This window comes from Puma concolor, chromosome D1 (genome assembly GCF_028749965.1).
Source record: "Puma concolor isolate L17-30 chromosome D1, mPumCon1.1.hap2, whole genome shotgun sequence".
Lineage (NCBI taxonomy): Eukaryota > Metazoa > Chordata > Mammalia > Carnivora > Felidae > Puma > Puma concolor.
In genome coordinates this window covers 4,445,332-4,464,961 of record NC_141676.1, presented here as the reverse complement: position 1 = coordinate 4,464,961, position 19,630 = coordinate 4,445,332, and the positions used below count along the sequence as shown (strand labels likewise).

General features: G+C 57.2%; 1 protein-coding gene across 2 annotated transcripts in view; it reads left to right on the top strand.

Annotated features, from left to right (window-relative positions):
• The window catches only part of LRP5 (LDL receptor related protein 5), a 106,652-nt gene that overhangs the window by 55,769 nt on the left and 31,253 nt on the right, over positions 1-19,630 (top strand). For both annotated transcript variants that reach the window (XM_086676709.1, XM_086676710.1), the window contains 3 exons: positions 5,396-5,792; positions 7,234-7,405; positions 17,410-17,626. In XM_086676709.1, coding sequence (XP_086532835.1) covers positions 5,396-5,792; positions 7,234-7,405; positions 17,410-17,626 — 786 coding nt within the window. The remainder of the gene's footprint in view (positions 1-5,395; positions 5,793-7,233; positions 7,406-17,409; positions 17,627-19,630) is intronic.

Here is a 19,630-nt window from a genome sequence, read left to right as displayed (position 1 = left end):
TGCCTGTGTTTGCAGCGGCTGCTTTGGACTGGGTCCTCAGAGGGGAAGTTGTGGGGTCAGAAGGTCCCTGAGCCACACTGCCGTCCAGGAAGCGTGTGCCGGGCGCAGTCCTCTGGGAGGCGGTGGGGGGCCCCTGTGGCCACGCTGAGTAGGCAGCCGTTTCCGCCTCTAGCCCCTCCAAGTTAACCCGTTTGTCGTATTTGTTGTCTGTTAATTTGCCTTCACCTGTTTGTTGCTGGGGTCTGGGTGGTTTTCTTAGGGACTTCTGTGCCTGCCTTTCAGTTTACTTACAAGATAAATAGACTTTATCTGGTATGGCAGTTTCAGGTTTACAGGAAAATCGAGTGGAGGGTCGAGAGGTCCTGCGTATCCGCTCTCCCTCCTTACGCGGTTTCCGCCGTTGTTGTTAGGACGTGCCGTCTAACGCTGTAAAAGGCACGCATCCTTCTCATGCGTGGGTCAGCGAACCTCGCTCGGCCGGTGGGCCGGATGGCTCGCTGCCTGTGCTGTGCAGCCTTTGAACAAAGGATGGTTTGGACGTTTTTTACATGGTGGAAAAGAAAATCACAAGAAGAACGTTTCGTGATGCGGCAAAGTGACAGGAAGTCCCAGGTTCGGTGTCCACGTGTGAAGTTTCGCTCGCACACCTTTATTTACAACGGCAGAGCTGGGTGACTGTGACAGAGACGGTCGTGGCCCATAGAGCCTCGAGCAGTTACGTCTGGTCCTTTGGAGAAACGTGTGCAGGCCCCTGCTGGAGACTAGAAGGAAGACCGGGAACGGTCCAGAGATAACCGCTGCGGACATTTGCGTGTGTTTCCTGCCAGGCTTTTGTTCCAGGGAGGCTTTTGTTTGTCCTGTGGCTGGACTCCCGCTGCACGCACGGCGTGCTGTTTGCACGAGGCTTCCTTGCAGACTGTCATGGGCCCGGAGCCGGCCCAGCGGCCTGCACAGGATGCTGGGCCAGGTCAACCTCTTAGCAAGCACCTGGCCTCCAAACTCAGATCAGACTCGCCGGGGGTGTCGGTGGGTCAGCCCCGTTCCTGCGCGTTCCAGCTGCAGAAACGGCCCGGGACACTCTGGTCTCTATGCTGTTGCCCCAAACGCCCCCTTCTTCCTGGAGTCCTCCCCACAACCCGAACCTGCCTGTCCTTCCATTGAATGTTCCTCTCACCCTCTGCTCCCCACCTCTTATGGGTTGAATCATGTCCCCCACCAAAGACCCGTTGGATCCCCAGACCCTGCGAGTGTGACCTAACTTGGAAATAGGGTCTTTGCAGGTGTAACCACATTAAAGTGAAGTCACACCGGAGTAGGGCAGGCCTCCATTCCAATGGCTGGTGACCTTACAAAAGGGAAATTTAGACACAGAAACACAGGGGAGGAGGCTGTATGAAGACAGAGGCTGAGGTTGGAGCGGTCAAGCCACAAGCCAAGGAGCATCCACCGCCAGAAGCTGAAAGAGACAAGGAAGTTTCCCCTGGAGCCTTCGGAGAGAGCGTGGCCCAGCCAGCAGCTGGGTTTTTCACTTCTGTCCTCCAGAATCGTGAAGGCATCCGTTTCTGCTGTCAGCAGCCGCCCAGCGCGTGGTGCTGTGTTCCCGCAGCCCCTTCCTGCGTCTTGCCTCGGCTCTATGACCCTGGGCCAGGCACAGGGACAGCGCCCTGTGATGGAGGGCGGCTTGGTCCAGACGGATGTTGGCAGGCAGGGATGGTGTGGAGCTTGACGTGCCCGTGACACTGGGCCAGGCCTTGGGTCTGCTTTTTTGTTTTCAGAACGCTCGCTGTCAGGAAGGCCGTGCCCCCGCCTGGCCTGCGCCCCATGCCCCGCACTTGGCCCCAAGACAGGGGTGTTGCCCTTCTTTCCTGCGTGTGTGTGTGCAGGGAGGAAGGGGAGAGGTCAGGAGCCCGCCCTAAGGAGGCTCCGGGGACCGCTGCCCAGCCAGCAAGGGAGAGGTTTCACTTTCCTCGGCAGCACTGTGGGGCAGGCTCTTTATTTAAACAGAGAAAACCCTTTGGCCAAACTGTTAGTTTCTCAGCAGTTTAAACAAACTCCTACCCGGGAGCCGTGTCTGGTTCTAGGGAGGGGGCGGGCCTCCCCGTCTCGGGGCCCGGCCCAGTGCCCTGCGCCCACCCCCGGTGGCCCGAGGCCGCTCAGACCTCGCTGCAGACAACCTCAGAGGCCATCTGTGAGCAGCAGCTCGGCCAGCGGCCAGCAGAGCCCAGGCCAGAGGTCCTCCGTCCGCAGTTGCCCACCGCTGGCCTGGCCCTGGACAGAGCACTCGACCGCCTCCCCGACTCTGCTCTCTGCGTTCTTCTAGATAAAGCTCAAATAAAAACTTCAAAGGCTCTGCAGCCCAAGGGGTGTCAGACACCCCCCCCTTGGAGTCAATTATCACCTACAGTTTTATCTCAGCGTTTAATTACTGCCTCAGCTACAGAGACTTAATTTTAAGGGATGCTGGTAATGGGGTTCCCCAGTGGTGGGGTGTGCTGGAGGAGGGCTGGGGCCGGGCACACTCTTGCCCCGGAGGGGTCTGGAATCAAGGTCACAGCCACATGAATGTGGGGTTCTGGAGTTGAAGGCCGGACCTCTCGGTCTCAGCCGGCCCCCTTTGGAGGCCTCCTGAAACTCCTGCTCTCCTTCCTAGTACCCACTCGCGGATGGTCTTCCCTCACCGAAGGCCTCTGCCCTGTGATCTCAGGAGCACCGTGGGGGTTGGATCCGTCATCTGTTCTGTCCACCCCCGCCCCCAGCGCCTGGTCCAGGGCCTGCCTGAAACAGCCGCCTACAGAGATGCTGGTGGGGTGACTGAGCTAGCTGGCTGCAAGGCACACCTGCCTCCGGCTTCTTGTCTGTGCCTCGGGGATTGAAGCGTTTGTGCCGCCTTCTTTTCCCACTCGCTGCTGTGTGCCCTTGAGTGGGGAGCTTACCCTCTCTGTGCATCCAGTTCCTCATCAGTAAAAAGGGACACGGTCATACCTCCGGGACAGGGTGTGAGGATCGTGCTGTTTTATTTTTATTTTTTTATTTATTAAAAACTTGTTTTTCATGTTTATTTATTTTTGAGAGAGAGAGAGAGAGAGAGAGAGAGAGAGAGAGAGAGAGAATGAGTGGGGGAGGGGCAGAGAGAGAAAGAGAGAGAGAGAAAGAGGGAGGGAGACACAGAATCCAAAGCAGGTGCCAGACTCTGAGCCATCAGCACAGAGCCCGATGCGGGGCTCGAACTCACGAACCGCGAGATCATGACCTGAGCCGAAGTCGGACGCTTAACCAACCAGCCACCCAGGTGCCCAAGGATTATGCTGTTGTAGGTGATTGTGTCTGGAGGGTCATGCAAACGGGTGGGGGAAACAGTCTCCACGTGTGTTTTGGGACCGAGTATCGTTTTCCCTCGGGGAGCCAGTGTTTTCTCTGGGGAGGAAGTGCTACCTGAAGTCAGTGGGGTTTGACACACGGCCTTCCGTCTCGCACAGTGACCTGCCTCGGTCTTGGCTTGGGAGCTCGGCAGCCTCTGGACAGTTGTGCAGATGCCCTCTTGGCCGTGCCCTGGCAGGCTTCCCCCTTCCCTCCGTGGTGGCAGATGAAGCCAGCGCCCTCCGTGGAGGTCCGTCTCTGGTTCCCTTGATGTCAGAGCTAGACAGGAAGTCGGACACCATCAGGTTGGGCTGGTTTTTCATTTTCGACGAGGAGACCAAAGCCCAGAGAGGGTCAGGGACCTGCAGAGTCACACAGTGGGAGCAGGGCCAGGAAGTTTCTGCCCTGCATTCTCCCTGCTTGTCCTAGGATGTCAGCATCTGCTCTGGGTGTGGCTTTGGGGGCTGCAGAGAGCTAAGGGGACGAGCTAAGGGGACATGTGCCAGAATGGCAGGTTGTGTGTGTGTGTGTGTGTGTGTGTGTGTGTGTGTGTGTGTGGTCAGCTCGTCCATTAGGCTGGGGGAGGCAGGAACAGCTTCCTAGAGGAGGAGGAGGTGTGTGACCTGGGCCTTGAAGGACTGGTCAGATGTCAACAGCACATACTTAGGATTGGAGCCCGGGGGAGACAATTCGTTGAAATTCAGAATTCTACCCTCCCTCCCTCCAACACACACTAAACTGGGACCAGATCTGAGTTTAGCTCTCAGAGGTTTCCAGCATACTCAGGCACTTGGGGTACCTTCTGAGCACTGCCTGCCTCAGTTTCCCAGCCCTGGGCTGATAGAGACATTGCTGCCGCGTGTACGCCCTCTAGTGGAGGACTCGGATTAGGAGCTCTGGGCCTTGGAGCAGGACAGTCCTTAACTCGAAATGCAAGGCCGGGGGCCCCAGAGGGACTCTGCAAGGCACCGGCTTCCATGGGCCCTGCCTCTGGGGCAAGAAGCTGGCGCTGGGTACAGGGGACCGTGTGCTATTTGAGGGCTGTGGCCCGACCACACGGCTGGCTGCAGAGGCTGGGCCCGGGGGGGGGGGGGGGGGGGCTGAGTTTGACAGATGTGCTCAACTCGTTCTGCCCGTGTCCCCATCCTGCTGCCCCACTTGAGGTGGGTCCTTCCCCGTTCTGGGCCTTTCGTCAAACCAGGCAGGTGGTCCCAAAGTTCCAGAAGTGGTCTCTGGGCCTAATCCTGGTTTTCTGGGTCCTGGAGACCAGAAAGGACCAGAATGAACGCGTGGACAGTGACCCAGCTCTGAGGGAGTGTCCAGGCCAGGGGTGCAGCATGAGGCCGCGTGTGCTGTTTCTCCGGGGAGTTCTGACAGGTGCCAGCAGGGGGGGTCCAGGGCAGAGGTGGAATGTTTATAGCCACGGGGGTGTCAGGGGAGCCCCCAGGGTGCTCCCCCTTGTCGGTGGGGTAGCCCCCCTCATGCAGTGTCGTGTGTGGTTAGATGAGGCATGTGGGCAGAGGCAGCTGGCATGAAGCTGCTCCCGAGGGGTGAGCGGGGGGGAAGGGAGGGCCTCAGGGAAGAAGTGGCAACTGACTGAGCCATGAAAGTTGGGCCTGTGGAAGGTGGGGCCGCGCCAGGGCTCTGAGAAGCATGGCTGGCAGTTGCCGTCTAGAGCCCAGTGCCTCCGTGGGACTTGTATTTGGAACTGATTTGTGGCCCGGAGAGGGGCTTGCAGGGGAGAAGGGGGACCGAGTGGGAAGCAGCTCTTACACAGTGGTTGAAGCCAGGTGGCTGTGTGGCTGTCAGCAGGTTGCTTGACCTCTCTGTGTCTGTATGGTCTCATCTAGAAGATGGTGCTGGCCTCAGAGCCCTCACAAAGACGAACTGGTGACCATGTAGGGGGACCTCGGCGAACGTTACCGAGGATCACCTGCGAGGAAGCCCTGACCTCGGGGGCCTGGCTGAGCCCCTCCCCTGCCGTGCCCACTGCTGCCCTGCTGTGGGCCTCTGACCCGCACTGCTTGGCCATCCACAGGGGCCGAGGAGGTGCTGTTGCTGGCCCGGCGGACGGACCTGCGGAGGATCTCGCTGGACACGCCGGACTTCACCGACATCGTGCTCCAGGTGGACGACATCCGGCACGCCATCGCCATCGACTACGACCCGCTGGAAGGCTACGTGTACTGGACGGACGACGAGGTGCGGGCCATCCGCAGGGCGTACCTGGACGGCTCTGGCGCCCAGACGCTGGTCAACACCGAGATCAACGACCCAGATGGCATCGCGGTCGACTGGGTGGCCCGTAACCTCTACTGGACGGACACGGGCACCGACCGCATCGAGGTGACGCGCCTCAACGGCACCTCCCGCAAGATCCTGGTGTCCGAGGACCTGGACGAGCCCCGGGCCATCGTGTTGCACCCCGTGATGGGGTAAGGCTGGGGGCGGGTGGACCTCCCACCTGGCTGGGGCTGGGAGGCAGGCTGACCAGAAGGGAGAGAGACTAGTGGTTTTGGAACTTTCTCCTGCATCAGAATCCCCTGGAGGAGGGCTTATTTAAATGCAGGTGGCTGGGCCCTCTGCCCAGATTTCTGTTTCAGGAGGGCTAGGGTGGGGCCCGAGAACTTGAGTTTCTAACAAGCCCCTGGGTTGTGCTCCTGCCCGTCCGGGGACCAGACTCTCAGAAGGTCTGACACAGGCTGTTGTGTTCACGTACGGAGGGCCCCGAGAGCTTGGGCAAGTCATTTCTTCCCATGGGCTTCGCCCTTCTCACCTGTAAAATGGAACAGTTCACCAGGGTGATTTCTAGGCTGATGACGGTAACAGAAGCGATGGCCCTTACTTGTGACGTACGGGGGGCCGGACCTCTTCTGAACTCAGCACACACACGGAATCTTTACCTCCTCCTCCCACCCCTACCCTGAGAGGCAGGTACAGTTGTACAGTGAAGGAGGCTGAAGCCCAGAGAGGTTAACGGGCTTGGCCCAGGTCACGCAGCCAGGAGGTTGGGATTCGATCTGGCCGTGTGGCTCCAACTTTCCGTTCTAGGATTCTGCGAAAACAGTTTGTCAGTCAATGTAGAAGCCCTTCTGGCATCCTCAGCAGCTCAGAGGGTAGCAGTGCCCTTCCTGGGGGCTCATGACCAGGAATGTGAACCTGGCAGACCCTGAGGGAGGAGGAACAGTTGGAGCCCCTGCCTGGGGGGCAGGAGGGGTGGGGTGGAGCCAGGGCCACTGGGGAAGCCTCCTGCCCTCTGGGCCGGATGTGGGCCAGCGTCCTGGAGACGGCCTGGAGGAGCTGGAAGGACAGAGGGAGGTGGCCGGGGAGGGCACACCTGAGAGCTGTCCCTCATGGGGACTAGCAGAGCCGCGGCGATGCTGACCGTGGTTACGTGGCCGTGGCTGCCGTCCGCGGAGCACCCACCGGGCGTCGGGCGCTTCTGTCACTTCCCTGGGGGCTGAGGCTCAGGACGTGAAGTGACCCGCTCCAGGTGCCCGCTGGCAGAGCTGGGGCTGTCCGCCTGTCTGCCTCTGGAGCCTGCGCTTTGCACACGGGAGCCCGTCAGCTGCTTGAAGAAGGTTCTACTCCACCCCCTTTCTCCTCCTTGGCGTTCAGCCCGTCCAGCCTTGGGTCTCTCAGCAGGGCGTCTGAGCGGGAGATGAACCCAAGGACCCTGTGCAGTTTAAGCCCACGCTGGGGGCACCGCTGTTCTCTGCGGAGCCCCTGGTCCTGCGTGCGGGGCTTGGTGCCCATCTCTGCAGTTAGCCAGCGTCTCCTGAGCGCCTCCTATGGGCGGGGGGAGGGTGGAGTCCTCGGCCCTGGGGACGCAGCAGGGACAAGACAGTGTTTTAAGGACCTGTTCTTCTTCTCCAGCCTTATGTACTGGACAGACTGGGGGGAAAACCCCAAAATTGAGTGCGCCAACCTGGATGGGCAGGAGCGGCACGTCCTGGTGAACACCTCCCTCGGCTGGCCCAACGGCTTGGCCCTGGACCTACAGGAGGGAAAGCTGTACTGGGGAGATGCCAAGACGGACAAAATCGAGGTGAGTCATCCCCCGCTTCCCCCCTCCCAGCCCCGGGTGGCGCTGGCCCATGAAGCTGTGTTAATACGGGCTGTGCAGCCTGGCACAGCCTGGCCGTCCTCGAGCCCCAAGTAGTATGCAGAAGCCAGGCCTGGCCGCCCCTGTGGCCCATCATGTGTACCAGGCAGGCCTCAGGTGGATGTCTGTGCTTTGCTATTTGGTCAAACGGGATCCTGGAAAAGAGAACGTATTCGGGTGCGTTTCTGACGTGCGAGGGTCTTAAATTGTTTCAAAATACAAAACCGTAATAAAAAATGACACGCACACGTCCAGCGCCCCACTTAAGACACAAAATCTTTTTTTTTTTTTTTTTAATTTTTTTTTCAACGTTTTTTTATTTATTTTTGGGACAGAGAGAGACAGAGCATGAACGGGGGAGGGGCAGAGAGAGAGGGAGACACAGAATCGGAAACAGGCTCCAGGCTCCAAGCCATCAGCCCAGAGCCTGATGCGGGGCTCGAACTCACGAACCGCGAGATCGTGACCTGGCTGAAGTTGGACGCTTAACCAACTGCGCCACCCAGGCGCCCCCACAAAATCTTACCAACATAGTGGAGGCTAGAGGTGACCCTACCCTGAATTTGGTGAGGCATTCCCAGGCGTTAAAAGACCTTTCCTTTTGCCACGAACAGTATGTTACAGTCTTGTTCTACGTGATTCTATGTGATTAACGTAAGTGGTGTCCTGATGTGTTCTTTGGCAGCTTGTGTTTTGCTCACGGGTGTATTTTTTTGAGGTGCTCTTGGCGGTACGGTAGTTAAATTTGTCCCTGTCACAGGGAAGCCCCTGACGTTCGTGCCTCTCCTCAGCGTGGATACCTCCCTCCCTCGTAGTCACTTCTGGATCATCCTCGTCTGCTTCTGGTCCCATCCACTGCCTTTGGCATCACCACCTGGGGGGTCACCTTTGCTCCCCTCACGCTTCCCGGAGAGACCCCCACCAGGCAGCTTGCGGGAGGCGGGGGGGGGGGGAGTGAGGACACCGATGTGTGTCTGTGTCGCAGAGTTTCCAGCCACACTTCTGAGCAGGAACGTGAAGGGGGCTCGGGGCTGCGTGGGTGCCTCTCCCAGGCAGACGCAAGCAGTTGCAATAGTGGCCGTTTCCCGTTGGATTCCCTACAAATGGCCATCTTTAAAGGGATCTTGTTGCTACAGGGAGTTTCTCTTGAGCCTCTGAGCCTGAAGACGAGACCCTTGTTTCCGGCGGGATCGGCCAAGGAGGCTTCGTCTCCATGGACCCCACCACCCCTGGGAGCGGGCTGGGGCTGCGTGTGTCCAGCTGACGTTGCTGGACACGTTACAGGCATTGCTCCATTTACTTCCGCAGCGGTGTGCTGGGGTTGTTAACCGCGGTAAAACAAACATGACACGAGATGACGGTTTTCACGTTCTCAAAGCGTACCACTCAGTGGCGTCTAATACATTCACGGTGTTGTGCGACCATCATCACTCTCTAGTTCCGGAACATTTTCATCACCTAGGACCCCGGACCCAATAAGCAGCCAGTCTCCAGTCTCCCCTCCCCAGTCCCTGGCACCCACGGATCTCCTGTCTGTCCCTACGGAGTTGCCTGTCCTGGGCATCTCATGTGACTGCGGTCCTAGGACAGCCAGCCTTCTGTGCCTGGCTTCCTCACGTAGCACAGTGTTCCAGGGATCATCGATGTGACGTGCCCTCCTGTCACTCCTTTTTATGGCAGAATAGCGTTCCATTGTATGGATGGGCCACGTCAGCCATCCACCTGTGGATGGACACGTGTATTTTGAGCTATGTGGCATGGTCCCCATTTGTGGATGAGAAACGGAGGTCCAGGGGGACAGTATCTAGCTAAGAGTCGAGTGGTAAGTAGGTTTCTGCTTTTATTTATTTTTTATTTTCCTTTATTTTATTTTATTTTATTTTATTTTATTTTATTTTATTTTATTTTATTCTATTCTGTTCTATTTTTCTTTTTAAATTTTTTTTTAACATTTATTTATTTATTTATTTATTTATTTATTTATTTATTTTATTTATTTTTGGGACAGAGAGAGACAGAGCATGAACGGGGGAGGGGCAGAGAGAGAGGGAGACACAGAATCGGAAACAGGCTCCAGGCTCTGAGCCATCAGCCCAGAGCCGGACGCGGGGCTCGAACTCACGGACCGCGAGATCGTGACCTGGCTGAAGTCGGACGCTTAACCGACTGCGCCACCCAGGCGCCCCAACATTTATTTATTTTTGAGACAGAGAGAGACAGAACATGAACAGGGGAGGGGCAGAGAGAGGGGGAGACACAGAATCTGAAACAGGCTCCAGGCTCTGAGCTGTCAGCACAGAGCCCGACGCGGGGCTCGACTCATGGACCATGAGATCATGACCTGAGCCGAAGTCAGATGCTTAACTGACTGAGCCACCCAGGCTATTTTATTTTTATTTTTATTTTTATTTGTTTATTTTTATTTTTTATTTTTTTACTTTTATTTATTTTGGGAAAGAGCAGGGGAGGAGCATAGAGAGGGAGAGACAGAATCCCAAGCAGGCTCCACACTGTCAGCGAGGAGCCCGATGCTGGGCTCGAGCTCACGAACCATGAGATCATGACCTGAGCCGAGATCAAGAGTCAGATGCTGAACTGGCTGAGCCGCCCAGGCGCCCCTGGTTTTCCACTTTTAGAATCAATCCATAGATCTAAGATCCAAGCCCTAAGACATGTCAGGTTACTACACAGAAGATAAACGTCGCCTTGTAGAATGGGCAGAGGTGCAAGGCTGGGGAGAGGTAGGAACACCGTTTCAAAGGGAACCAGAGGAACTGAAAACAGCCAGCCTGGCAGCGGATGGGGACGGGCCAGGGGTAGGGGACGGAGCGGAGGGCACAGCGGCTGCGCGGGGAACCAGGAACACGCACCACAATCCCGTTACCTATCCCCGTGGAGCCAATCACCAGAAAACCTAAAGGCAGGGCCTGCGGAATCGGAAGCGTTTGGGAATCTTGGGTCAGGCAAACCTGGAAACGCGTGGTGACCTCCCTGCAGGGTTTCTGTTGGGGGGGCCTTGGGTACTCTGAGCTTCTCTGAGGGCATGAGCTGGGTAAGTGTTCTCCAACTACATGATCTGGGGTCCCTTTCTTTCCCCGCCGTGGCTCTGGTGACACACGCTTGGGGAATGCTGACTCCGGCCGTGGGGTTTGTGCCCGACCGCCCCTCCACCTCTGCCCCAGGGGGGCCGCTGACGTGGACGGACGTGGAGACCGTCCTCCGGGTCAACTCGGTGAGTCTTTTCCTGCCCCAGACCCAGAGGTGAACATCCTTGGAGGCGGCCCGAGCGTGCTAGGAAATTGGCCACGTGTTCTCGGGGCCGGGCCGTCTTGGTGAATATGACCAACAGATGTTCCTTAGGGCAGACCTTTGGCTCAGGCCCCCAGGCCAGGTGCAGAAGGCCCCTGCTGGGGGTCACGGGGGAGTTTGAGGGCTTCAGGGGGCAACAGCCGAGGGGCGGGGGGATGTGTTTGCTTTTCCGTGGTCAGGGGACGTAGAAACCAAGCTGGGACAGCCACAGCTGTCGTTCTTCCGAGAAACTATGTCCAGTGACAATGAAGCAGCCAAGCCAGACGCTGAGGAGCCCGGGTGCTGGCCTTGGGCAGACGTCGTGGGGTCGTTCCGGCGGGGAGGAAGCGTTCCGTGTGGTGGGGTTGTGTGCGCTGGAAGAAAGGAACTTTAGACGGTGATAAGCCGGCTCTCCCTTTGAAGAGGCCATCGGGCCCCGAGGAGGACTTTATAGGATCAGCTGCATTGGGAGGAGAACAAAGGTCTGGAAATGCCGGCCTGAGCAGACGGGGAGGCATCTGGATGGCATTAGCAGCACGTACGTGGGATTTATGGGACAGGCTGAATCGCTGGAGAGTCCGCACTGCCCTCCAGGTGGGGCCTCCTGCTGGCCGTGTCTGTGACACCTGTCCTGGACGTCAGGTGCAGGCCAGCCCCTCAGGGGGCCAGCTGGCTGCCGTCACGATGGGTAGGAGTCACGGGGTGGCCCCCACCAGGGGGGCAGGCGGGCTCGCTCTTGGGGGCGGCCCCGACCTCCCCAACACGAGCGGGTTGGAGCCCTCCGGGATGGGCGGGGGCTGAGGTCTGTGGACGCCGTCTCCATAGCGGCCCCATAGTTTCCCACCCTTCTGGGCTAGGAATGCCCCGGGAAACCTCCTTAACCCTCTTCCTGTGTCTGGAGCCCTTGGGTTTGGAGGCATCTGCCCCGTGGGTGCCCTTAGCTCGTGCTCAGCCTTTCTCAGGACCAGGCCTGCCGCGCCCCCCCCCCCCCCCCCCCCACCATCCGCTTGGGCATTCACCCTTCTCCTCCCTGCTCTGTGGGGCTCCCAACCGCGAGAGCACTTCCCTCCTCCTCGGACCTGCTGCAGCTCCTAGGGCCTGGGTCACAGGGGTGTCCACTTGGCTCGTTAAAGCACCCGGACGCACTGCCTCCCTGAGCTCTCTCTAACCTGAGCTGCGCCGCCCCACACTTCTCTCTGTCCGTGCCTCCTGGCAGACGCCAGTCCCATGGCAGCCTAGCGTGGGGCCACCCGCCAGCAGCTCCTTCCGTCCCGAGTGCTGCCGGAGCCCCCGTGCCCAGCTGCCCTCCGGTCCCCTCCCTCGGAAGCCCGGAGTCCCTCCTGCCATGTGCGGCGGCCTCGTGCATGGGGACGAGTCTCTGTCCCCTGCGCTTGGCCACACGGTGTTGCATCTGCCTTTCCTAAATGCCGGAGGCCGCCTCTCCGGGCTGGAAGCACTAGCACCTTCGAAGCCCATCCAGTGCTGGTGCTCCGGCTCAGTCACCGAGTCATCAGCATCATTATCGCCGTTTCGCCTGTTTGCGAGTGGCTGTTCCCAGAGCAGATGGGAGCTTTCTCGGGTGCAGCTGGCGTGGGGGTCGCCTGCCAACCCCCGGTGGGGACTCAAGACACACGGGCTCTGTGTCAGGAGTGCCTGCTCCCACGCCCTTCCATCATTCCCTCCCACACGCTCTCTGTGGCTCCCACTTGCCCCTTGCTGGGCCCCCTCCTCTCGTCCCTGTCCAGGCAGGTGCCCCTTTCCCGTGGCTGCTCAGCCGGTCCCTGAACAGAATTCCCGTCGCATCACAGTGCCGTCTATCACGTCCCCACCCCTCGGCAAGCACCTGTTCATTCTGCAGGGTCTACTGAACGCCGCCTTGTGCTGGGAGAGCAGCAGGGCACAGAGGGCCCCCTGGTGGGGGCGGGTGTCCTAGATGGGGGGATAGACGCAGGGATAACAGGACAACAGTGCAGCACGTCGGGGGCGGTCAGTGCTCCAGGGGGACGCTGGGGAGAGGGGACGGGGTGCTGGGGGGTGACATTCAAGCTTCCCAGGCAGCCCCTCGGCTGCTTTTCCGGCCGCACTTGTTCTGATGCCCTGCCTTCTCCTCCAGCTTATTTGTGCGGATTCTGGTGCCTCCTGTTTCTAGAGTAGAGGGAGGAATTGTACCCATTATCAGCGCTGAAATAGGCAAAGCATTTAAACGGCTGGGGTGCCTGGGTGGCTCAGTTGGTTAAGCAACCGACTTCAGCTCAGGTCATGATCTCGCAGTTTGTGAGTTCGAGCCCCAGCTGTGCTGACAGCTCAGAACCCAGAGCCTGCTTCGGATTCTGTGTCTCCCCCTCTCTCTACCGCTCCCCTGCTCACGCTCTGTGTCTCTCTGTCTCTCAATAATAAACGTTAAAGAAAAGTTTTTTAAACGGCTGGACACGCGCGAAGCAGCCTCACCTCTGCACGCTCTGTGGTGTGTGTCCGTGGGGGGTGGTTTAAGCCGTTACTGAGTAAAAGCGAGGAGTGGTCTCGCTCCTTGAAGGCTTCATCTGTAAAGCTTCCTCCTCGGCTCTTTCCCTCGGGGTTGCTCTGACTTGACGATGGTCTTGCAGGCCGACCCCCAGCCCCGGCTCTTCAGCCTGTCTCTGCAGCATGAAGTGTCACTTGTCACCAGCGTGTGGCTTGCCGTGGACTTGCTGGGGGCCCTGGATCGTCTGGGCTCTCCGAGGCCCCCTGCTGTCTCACTCCGGCTGGGACAGTGCAGCTGACATCTGCTGGCGGACATCTGCCATCGGCATAGGCTCTCAGGCAGAGTACCCAGGCAGGGCAGGCTGGCCGGCGGGCTGGGGGTAAATCACGGACTGAGAAGTTAAAAATCTATCCATCTCCCTGCTCCTGACATTTCCTGAGTCGATGGAGGCGACTTCCGGTACAACCAGAATAAAAACTCAGTGCGACAGTGATGGTTTCGAGGCCTGTTGGCTGTGTGTCCCTCGTCCCCAGGGAAGAAGTTAGAGCACAGGGCATCCCGGCAGCTGAGCCGCGTGCACGCAAGTGTGTGTCTAAGATCTTTTTTGTTATGTGGAACAAAATAACCATGGCAGTTTTAATTTATGTCTGGTTTATGTCTGACTGTGATAATGATTCCATCAGAAAACAGAAATCTTAGGGTGCTCAGGTCATGATCTCACGGTTCAGGAGTTCGAGCCCCACGTCGGGCTCTGTGCTGACAGCTTGGAGTCTGGAGCCTGCTTCGAATTCTGTGTCTCCCTCTCTCTCTGCCCCTCCCCTGCTCATGCTCTCTCTCTCTCTCTCTCAAAAATAAACAAACATTAAAAAATTTTGTTTTATTAAGAAGACAGAAGTCTTTTTCCTTTAAACGTGTGCTTTCACAGGGTTGGTCTTGGGCTCATATCTCTTTGTTTGACTAAGTCAGTGGAAACAGAGGATTCGGTGTAAGGAAACTACAGCCAGGTGACTTTCTGGGGTCCACATTTCGTGGGCCTCCCCGCAGACCTGTGTGGCGTCTTCCCCTCAGTGCTGGGCTGAGCGTGGGCTTCTTTGGGACCGTGGAGTTGGCCAAGCACAGGAGGGCAGAAGCCACGGGTCAGAGAGAGCAAGTTTGGCCCCCGGGCGCCTTTGGCGTGATCATTTTTCTGTAACTTCCTGAAAACGACTAGTTTCTTTTCCCGAAAATCAAGGGCACAGGCCCCTCTATTCTAGAGCGGGTGAAAACTACAGCCTGTGGGCCAGATTGCCTGTTTCTGTGTCAAACGGAGAATGGTTTTTATACTTTTAAATGATTGAAAAAAATAATTAAAGTGCTATTTTGTGACATGTGACAGTGACACGAAATTCACATCTCAGCGTCCAGAAAGTAATTTTTGTTTTCTGCACCAACGATGTTCTCCTGGAACACAGCCACACTTGTTCCCTTACACACTCCCTGTGGTTATTCTTGGCGTTACAAGGACCATATGGCCGCAAAGCTGAAAATATTTATGATCCTTTGCAGGAAAAGTTTGTCAGCGCTTGACCTGGAAAATCTGTCTCCCATGCCTTCCCCTGGCCCCAACATCCCCGGGTGTTCAGACTCGATTCCGTTATTCCTGACTTCGTGTGGATGCGTTACCCTCGCAGGAGTCAGATGGGCATGTGCCCTGTGTCTTGTCTCCCCACCCTCAGCGCCACTTAGGGCTCTAGGAAATTTGGAATATTGAGACGTGGGTGCTCCCAGTAGACCAACTCTTCTGGTGCTCCAGGACTGGCTAAAGGCCCCGTCCAGCAGAGTTAACTTTTACGGATGGTCCGGATTTGCTCATGGTGTGCTGAAAGCCGCCATAAAAAATCACTTTGGGGGGGGGCGCCTGGGGGGTGGCTCAGTCGGTGAGCATCTGACTTCGGCTCAGGTCATGATCTCACTGTCTGTGGGTTTGAGCCCTGCATTGGGCTCTGTGCTGACAGCTCGCAGCCTGTTTCAGATTCTGTGTCTCCCTCTCTCTCTGCCCCTCCCTACTCATGCTCTGTCTCTCTCTCTCTCTCTCTGAAAACTAAATAAACATTAAAAAAAAATTTTTAATAAGAAAATCACTTTGGGATCGTTAATTTTTTTCAAGTATTAGGAGTCTTGGTGGAGAGCCTTCGAGGTGCTTCGTGGGTTCTGCAGCCAGGATGGAAAATGATCGGGGTCGTAGAGTGGCTTCTCAGTGTGCGGGACCCTTCCCCTCCCTGGCGGTGGGCGCAGCTGGGCGGCCGAAGAGGGGCAGAGGCGGGGAGAGAGGACAGGCTGCAGCCAACGCCATCACCCTTGCTGGCCCCGTGTCCTCCGTGGGCTCATTTTCATTGCTCCTGAGCCAGGAAAAATGTACTCTCTTGCCCCAGTTCAATAGAACGTGTATTTATTTATGTCTGGAATTCCGTTATTAAAGAAAGTTGAGAAAATATGGAAATAGTGAAGGAAGAGAAAAATCGCTTAAAGGCGGTATTGACATTTTGGTATATTACAGCTTTGAGTCGTGATTTTTTTCTTTTTCTAGCGGTGGATGATTTTCTTTGTAGCGCGAATGTGCTGTCCGTGCGGACCACTGCTTCCCCGGACCTGGTTATTCCCAGCTGAGGGAGGAGGGAAACCAGAGGGGCCGGAAGTAGTACCCAGAGGTGGGCACAGAAATCAATACAACCTGAGCTCCCTCCTGGGCGAGGCCGGCAGCTCCCCAGCTCATGGTCAAGGGCATCACCTAATCCGGTGTTCTCACCTGGGCTGCACGTTGGGACCACCTGTGTGGAGCTGCATTCAGGATCCGTACTGGGGCCAGGCCTTCTGGTTCTGATCGGGGCCCGGCCATTGTTCTTTCTTTGGTCAAGTTCCCTGGGTGACCCCAGCCACTCCTCTCAGTTACAGGTGGAGAAATGAGGTCCACGGGGTGCAGGGACTGGCCGGGCTGGACGTGGAGCTCCCTGCCCCTCTCAGGTGACCAAAGCAGTTTTGTCCTGTGCTGTCCAACAGCAGAGGACCCAAGTCTCTTCTGTTCAGCATGAATTTGATCTGTCTTACGTTCCCACCACCTGCGAAACAGAGGATTTATCGCTTTTCTTGATGAGCTGGAAATCTAATCTGGCTGCGGGAGGCCTGTTGGGACCTGACTTTCATTCATCATGTCTCTTTCATCCTGGCCTGAGAGCCGGAGAGCCTCGCCGTCATGTTTCTGTCGAGTCTTCCTTTCAGCGTCAGCTTCTGCAGGGTCACCTGTCATCGGAATCACATCTTACCCCATTTGTGTGCTTCGGTTGGTTAAGGCGTTTTCACGTCTGACGGTAGGTTTCTCCTCTGTGGCTTTTGTGGTCAACGCTTTGCCTCAGCACTGATTCTCCCAGAAAAAGATTGAGTTTTTCTGTCTCAGAGCAAATGGCCAGTAGCGGGTCTGCGGATGGAGAGCGTCTTAGAGCTACAGGCTTAGACTCAGGCCCAGAAGTCATCAGACTCAGAGTTCGTCTGGTCCCGACCAAGCAAGAAATCGGTCCACAGACAAGTGGAAGGTCTTGCCCAGGGCCCACGGCGTGTTAGTAATCCAGCCTCTTGAAACTCGAGTCTGGGGGCGCCTGGGTGGCGCAGTCGGTTAAGCGTCCGACTTCAGCCAGGTCACGATCTCACGGTCCGTGAGTTCGAGCCCCGCGTCAGGCTCTGGGCTGATGGCTCAGAGCCTGGAGCCTGCTTCCGGTTCTGTGTCTCCCTCTCTCTCTGCCCCTCCCCCGTTCATGCTCTGTCTCTCTCTGTCCCAAAAATAAATAAACGTTGAAAAAAAAAGAAACTCGAGTCTGTGTTGAGAGAGTGATCTGATGTCTGCCAGAGCTGCGTGTGGGCAGATGTTGCGGTCACAGCCCGCCCCTGGTCGGAGGCCCGCACTTTGGTGCTGCAGGCAGCCGTTGCCAGCAGGAAGGGAGGGGACACCTATCGGCACAGCAGCCGCACCCAGGTAGGGGAGGCTGCGGGGAGAGCCCTGAGCCAGCTCTGTCACCGCAGAGGTCATCCGTCCAGCTGTGCCCGTGAGCCATGCCACCCGGCTTTGTATCCTGGCCCAGCGAGGGCGGAGCCGAGCATCCCGGGAGCTGTCGTATTTCAGGCAGCCCAGGCCCGAGGCCGGTTCACACCTGCGTCTGCCATCCCGCAGGTGATCAACGTCGACGGGACCAAGAGGCGGACGCTCCTGGAGGACAAGCTCCCGCACATTTTTGGGTTCACGCTGCTAGGGGACTTCATCTACTGGACCGACTGGCAACGGCGCAGCATTGAGCGTGTGCACAAGGTCAAGGCCACCCGGGACGTCATCATCGACCAGCTGCCCGACCTGATGGGGCTCAAGGCTGTGAACGTGGCCAAGGTTGTCGGTGAGTGTGGTCAGCCTCCAGCCACGGGTCAGCCATGCCGACTGGCACAAGGGAGAAGCGGCGGGCTGTGGCCCCACTTTGGTCCACAGGCACGCAGTCTGGGGAGGGGCAGGACAGGATATGGTGATACCTGGTTAAGGACAGGAGGGAATGGGTGTGGCATCTCGGTCAGGGATATGTGTATACATTTTACTTTTTTTTAATGCTTATTTGTTTTTGAGTGACAGGGAGAGAGAGAGAGAGAGAGAGAGAGAGAGAGAGCATGAGCAGGGGAGGGGCAGAGAGAGAGGGAGACACAGAATCGGAAGCAGGCTCCAGGCTCTGAGCCGTCATCACAGAGCCCGACGCGGGGCTCGAACTCACGGACCACGCGATCGTGACCTGAGCTGAAGTCGGATGCTTCACCGACTGAGCCACCCAGGCGCCCCTTTTTTTCTCCCAATTTTTTGTTAATGGGCCTGGGATATTGACTAGGTGGTGGTTGTGGGCAGGCCTCTCTGGCAATATTTTCATAATGGTTAGTGTTCGTTGAGTGCCTGCTGTGTGCCAGCTCTGGCTAAGTGCCTCAGTGCCCACAGCAGCTCTATAACGCTCAGTACAGTGTTGCCCCATTCGCACTGTGAGGAAGGAGGCATGGCCACATGGCCGAGAAGTGGCTGAGCTGAGGACTCACCCCGGGTCTGCCTCGCCTCCTCCCTGGGGTGGGCTGTGATCCTTGTCTCATGGCCCCTCACTCAAATACACACCTTTTAGCTGAAAGTCAGGATCTGCCGCATCTCACTTAACGCGACGATTTGTCTCTTTATGCAAAGGATTCCAGATGCAGGTCAGTAGGCTACATTGGAGAGAGTAGTGTCCGGGTGTGGTAGGGGAGGTGGAGGGGCGGGTCTCTGGGCTCCATGGGGGCAGGGGCTCTTTACTTAGTACAGCACCTCTACCTCGGAGGTGCTCAACAGACCTTTGGGGGATGAATGAATGAATGAATGAATGAGGATCCATCACTTGCCCTTAAGTAGCTCACAGTCTAGTGGTGAGACCCTCCTTAGTTAGCTCTGCAACCAGGCAATGGTCAGAGCTGGGATGTTAGGGATGCCTGGCCTGGAAACACGAGGGAGGTCACCTGAGCTTGGAATTTGGGGAGCAGGGGGCGGCAAGGTTTGCCTGGCAGAGGGGCAGCTGGGCAGCGGCCTGGCGGTGAGGTGAGGCGGTGTGGGCTGCCTCTGTGTCCCTGGGATGGGCCTTACTGTCCAGCGACCCGCACTCCTGGTAAAGAGACGATGGGACTTAGTTTTACCAGTCGCCTTTTGAAACATGTTGATTATCCACCTTCCAAGGTGAGGCCCGCCTGTGAGTGTTTAAAAAGAAAAGAAAACAAAACAAAAAATGAAACCCAACAGCTAGGAAAAAAGATGTCTCCGTGGGATATGATTTAAAGTTGAGAAATTGGGTTCATCTCTCTGTCTCTCTCTCATCCGAGGATTTGCTGAGAGGGATGGGGAAAAGGATTCTTTCATTTTAGCTGAAATACTTAACACTAAAAGCCGATTTTTAGCAGCACCTCAGCAGGTGAGAATAACAGGCTGGCCAAAAATAAATGATCATGCCCAGTGCCGTCTGCTGTCGTAAAGAAGAGGCCCCTTTGGCGGCCCTGGGCGACTCCCGAGTTTGGGAGGCTGCAAAGCACTGGTGAACTGGAGGGGCCGTAGGGGGGATCGGTCCGGTCCGCGGGCCAGGAGTCCAGGCCCAGGGAAGGGTAACTTGTCCCGTCACGTGGCACTCTTACATCTGTGCTACTTCCTGTGTCACCTGTGTCACCTGTCCCCTCTCCAGGCCTCAGTTTCCCTGCTTGAAAAACGGGGGTGGGCACGGCCCCCACCTCCCAGGCTGCTGGCCTGACGGCGTGAGTTCGGACACACCGGGTCATTGTTACTGCCCCTTCCCTGGACGGTGTCCGTCATCCCCGCCTGGTGTCCCCCTTCGATGTCCGGCGGAGATGAAGGGACG